The sequence below is a fragment of the Marmota marmota genome, unplaced genomic scaffold, assembly GCF_001458135.2.
Source record: "Marmota marmota marmota unplaced genomic scaffold, marMar, whole genome shotgun sequence".
In the NCBI taxonomy this organism is placed as follows: domain Eukaryota; kingdom Metazoa; phylum Chordata; class Mammalia; order Rodentia; family Sciuridae; genus Marmota; species Marmota marmota.
The window spans coordinates 28,138,778-28,142,983 of record NW_026000185.1 but is presented as its reverse complement, the minus strand read 5'-3'; the positions used below and the strand labels follow the sequence as shown (position 1 = coordinate 28,142,983).

At 45.0% G+C, this 4,206-nt stretch overlaps 1 protein-coding gene across 1 annotated transcript; it reads left to right on the top strand.

Moving 5' to 3' along the window:
* Positions 1 to 217: 217 nt before the first annotated feature.
* Ywhag (tyrosine 3-monooxygenase/tryptophan 5-monooxygenase activation protein gamma) lies at positions 218 to 4,003 on the top strand. The gene is made up of 3 exons (XM_048790092.1): positions 218 to 244; positions 599 to 1,287; positions 3,254 to 4,003. Exons 1-2 carry the CDS (start codon positions 218 to 220, stop codon positions 1,277 to 1,279), a joined length of 708 nt encoding a protein of 235 aa, XP_048646049.1. The 3' UTR covers positions 1,280 to 1,287; positions 3,254 to 4,003.
* The last annotated feature ends 203 nt before the right edge of the window (positions 4,004 to 4,206 follow it).

Sequence of the window (4,206 nt, the reverse complement as noted above, 5' to 3'; positions counted from 1 at the left end):
CTTGCTAAGTTGTTGAGTCTGGCTTTAAGCTTGTGATCCTCTAGCCTCTATCTCCCAAGTTACTGGGATTACTGGTGTGCGCCACCACGCCTGGTAATTCATCTTCTCTTGGCACACCAGCAGAAAAGCCTTCTTGTTTCTCAAAAGTCAACTCAAACTTGACTCAGGTATATTCTCACCCCAAAGGGGTAGGCCTAGGAGTCAGTGGATAGCGCAAATGAAGTTGTCAGAGAAGCTGAGGAATGTAAGTCATCTGTTAGAATCTCTAGGATCATATGTATGTGATGTTACATGAGAAAATTGTATAGGCCTTTTGCAATTAAAATAACAACTTGAGTTGTCATCCAAGAGCTAGACTTGACAGTTCTTCCATAGAACCACATGTGCTGGGCCTGGGTCCTTCTCTGAGGAGGAAGCCAGGGTTTGATTACCTTGATCCAGCTGCATTTTTCCCTTGTTGGTTGCCTGTTCCCCCTCCACTCCCTTCCCTATTCCCACACAGTGTTCTTCTTTTTCTGTTAATCATTTTGATTTACTGTTGTGTTTTAGTCGTATGAATATGTGACTAACCCAGTTGATATCATCTGTACAGTAACAGCTCTTTATTGTTTTCTTCTCACAGGTGACAGAGCTGAATGAGCCACTGTCCAATGAAGAACGGAACCTGCTCTCTGTGGCTTACAAGAATGTCGTTGGAGCTCGCCGTTCCTCATGGAGGGTCATCAGTAGCATTGAGCAGAAGACATCTGCAGATGGCAACGAGAAGAAGATAGAGATGGTTCGTGCTTACCGGGAGAAAATCGAGAAGGAGCTGGAGGCGGTGTGTCAAGATGTGCTGAGCCTGCTGGACAACTACCTGATCAAGAATTGCAGCGAGACCCAGTATGAGAGCAAGGTGTTCTACCTGAAGATGAAAGGGGACTATTACCGCTACCTGGCTGAAGTAGCCACTGGAGAGAAGCGGGCCACCGTGGTGGAGTCCTCTGAGAAGGCCTACAGCGAAGCCCATGAGATCAGCAAGGAGCACATGCAGCCCACCCACCCCATCCGGTTGGGCCTGGCGCTTAACTACTCCGTGTTCTACTACGAGATCCAGAACGCCCCAGAGCAAGCCTGCCACTTGGCCAAGACCGCCTTTGACGATGCCATTGCCGAGCTCGACACTCTGAACGAGGACTCCTACAAGGACTCCACTCTCATCATGCAGCTCCTCCGTGACAACCTAACGCTCTGGACAAGCGATCAGCAAGACGACGAGGGCGGAGAAGGCAACAATTAAGGCCCCAGGTGGACTGGCAGCGCACGCTGATGCTACTACTGCAGTCTTTATTTTTTTCCCATGAGTTGGGGGTCGGGTGGGGGAGGGAAAGGGAGGGCTGACCTTCCCAGGGAGAAACCCACGACCTGTCCTGTCTTTGATCGCCTCTTTGACGTTTTTGCCAAAATACCACTAGTGGAAAGTCAGGCTAGCTGTGCTGGTATTGGAGTAGCAGTCTCACGGCATATGGACTGTGGTGTAGGTTCATGCAAGTGGAGCTGTCTGTCTTTAATTTAACTTATTGCTAGGTGATAGGTTTTGAGATGAAAAGAAAATGTAAATGGAATGGCCCTCATATAAGTTCTGTGGTTCCAGTAACGATTTTATGTACATACGCTCTTGTCTTAAGTTTTGGGTACTTTCTCGCTCCTCTGTTTTAGCTGTGCATTTCTTTTGGGGTGTCCTCTACCAGACATGGCATAGTTTAAATCCCAAGCAAACAGACTTGGAGCATGAGGTTTGCTCATCCTACAGTTTAGGCCTGCCCGTTTTCCTCAAGTCTGATTAGTTGACAGTATTAACACTAAATTGCAGTTTACAGTATTTCTACATTACAGCCATATGTGACATCAAGCCATCAATTGTGAATTTTTCTTTGCTGTTTTTTTTTTTTTTTTTGGCTTTACATTCTTCTTTAGCCGTATCTAGGTTGGTTTTGCTGTTCTCTGCCTCCTTGGCTAACAAACGTGCCCTGAGGAGAGTCAAAGCTACTTTAGGTTCGGTTAATAGGTGCTTGGCAGGTGGCTGTGGGATTTCATCCTCCTTTCCTCTTAACAAATCAACAACAGAAGTTATTAATCACTTTAACAGAAACGTTAAGCACCGCAAAAATGGAGGCACTTCAGGTCTGTCTGTCATGTATGGTGTTAGATTCTCCATGACCCCTGCTCCCAGCTGCCTCAGCTCCTTCCTCAGGGATTGCACTGCCATTTGCTCCCCTCTGCACGTGAACTTTCCCCGCTGTACCGGTGCCTACGGCACACGAGTGGCTTGGAGGTTGGATCGTAGAGGCTGGTGGCCTTCAAGAATGTGTGTGGTGCAGTGTGGAGAGTCAGGTGCTAGAAGCTGAACCTGTAGAGACCCGGCAGGAGGCGCTGCGCCTGCCCAGCCTTCCTCCAGCTCTCCTTCCTGAGGGCAGGCCTGCTGCGGCAGTGAGTGAAGTCACCATGGGGAGTAAGCGCTGAATCCTGTTTGACCAAAACTTTTCCCCTTTTTCTATTCAAGGAAAGCATGGAAGTTGGAGGTTGACCTCTCTGAGTTAGCGCACATTTTGCAATTGAAGGAAACCACAGAGCTGTTTCCACACAGCTGTTCTCAGTTAGCCCTGGGGCCCTCCTTCCCACTGCAGCTTGGTCTCTGTAAACCTGACCCATTGCATGTCGCCTGTCCAGTTTTTCTTAGCTTTTTTTTTTTAAAACAAAATCAGTAACCATGTGGACTCCTAAGATCGGTAATGACACCAGAGTTACTTTGTTACTTTATTTTATTTAGGCAAGAAGAGATATGAGTAATGACTGAGGAAAACCTGACATGCTTTTGCTAGACCAAAATCAAGCTTACAATTAGGAAATGAGTATGTTTAACAGGACACAGTGACAGTGACAATAGAAGCGTGGTAATGACCGTAGAATCAGTGTGCTCCGTAGTACTGCAGTTTCCCAGCATGATTTTCCTTTGAGGGCCCCTCCTCACCCTGATGGAAGTCCTGACTCACTGAATTCTTCCAGGAGTTCTAACTCAACAGAGCTTTGTCGCTTTTGTGCCATTACAGGAGCCTGGAGTCATCACTGTGGATGGAAAACATTTGAGGGAAGGGGCGGGTGGGTCTTTCCCTAATTTTATCTTCATGTCCAGTGAGCAGTGTCATGTCCGTCCTTATCGCATTTGGAAATGATTGACTGGAATTACAAAACCTATTTTTCCTTTAAATTTCAGCTTTGGCTCTGGCTGCGTTTTAGAATAATGCAAGATAAAATCCCTGCAGACAGACAGAGGGCTGGAACTGAAGAGGGACAGGAGACTTGGTGTTACGCAGCTTGAATGGTTTCTTTTCTTTTCTTTATTTTTAAAGAAATGCACTTGCCTATGATACTGTCTCTCCAGTGAAATGATTACTCCTCCATTACTCTATTGATACAATATTGTGCATGCTCGTGTTGTATTTCTATACAGTAGCTTGAAATTTATTAACTTATACTGTAGGTGTTATGTATTCCTATGACAAAAAAAAATTAAGTCTTCAAATTTTTTAAAGTTTTTTTAATTTAATTTTTCCTTTTGGGGGTACAAGTTTGCTCTACCAAATAGTGATCGTAACAAATTGATCTGTTTTGGATGTTGCTATAGTGACATGCAGTTATATATTTTGTTTTTAAGGGGGGGGCAAAAGAAACACCAGTGTTAGCTTAATCTTAATGTCTGGTGTTTGTCATGGTGAAATTATAACTATTACAGTGTAGGAGAGCACTGACTATGTTCTCCGAATGAGCCTTTGTGCTTTTTGTCATGTTATGCAGTGAACTATTTTTAAGGTCTAATCAGTGATTATTTTTCCAACTCCGTGTTTCTCTAAGGAATTATTTCGCACACGGACCATTCTTAGCAGTTTTCCTCAGTGATGGAATATCATGAATGTGAGTCATTATGTAGCTGTCGTACATTGAGCAAATAAACTTACAGATCTGATGTCCGTGCCATTTAGTTTCATTTAATGTTTTAACTTTTCCTTTGCTTTTGGGGGTATGATTGGAGGTGTGTGAGTTTGGATGGGTTGATGGGGTGTGGGGCGAGACAGCTTCCAGTACAAAGGGCCTGTGTCTGGTAGTCAGACCTGGGCTTAGTGACCTTAAGAAAATCAAGGGTTGATTGAGGGTATGGCTCAGCGGTAG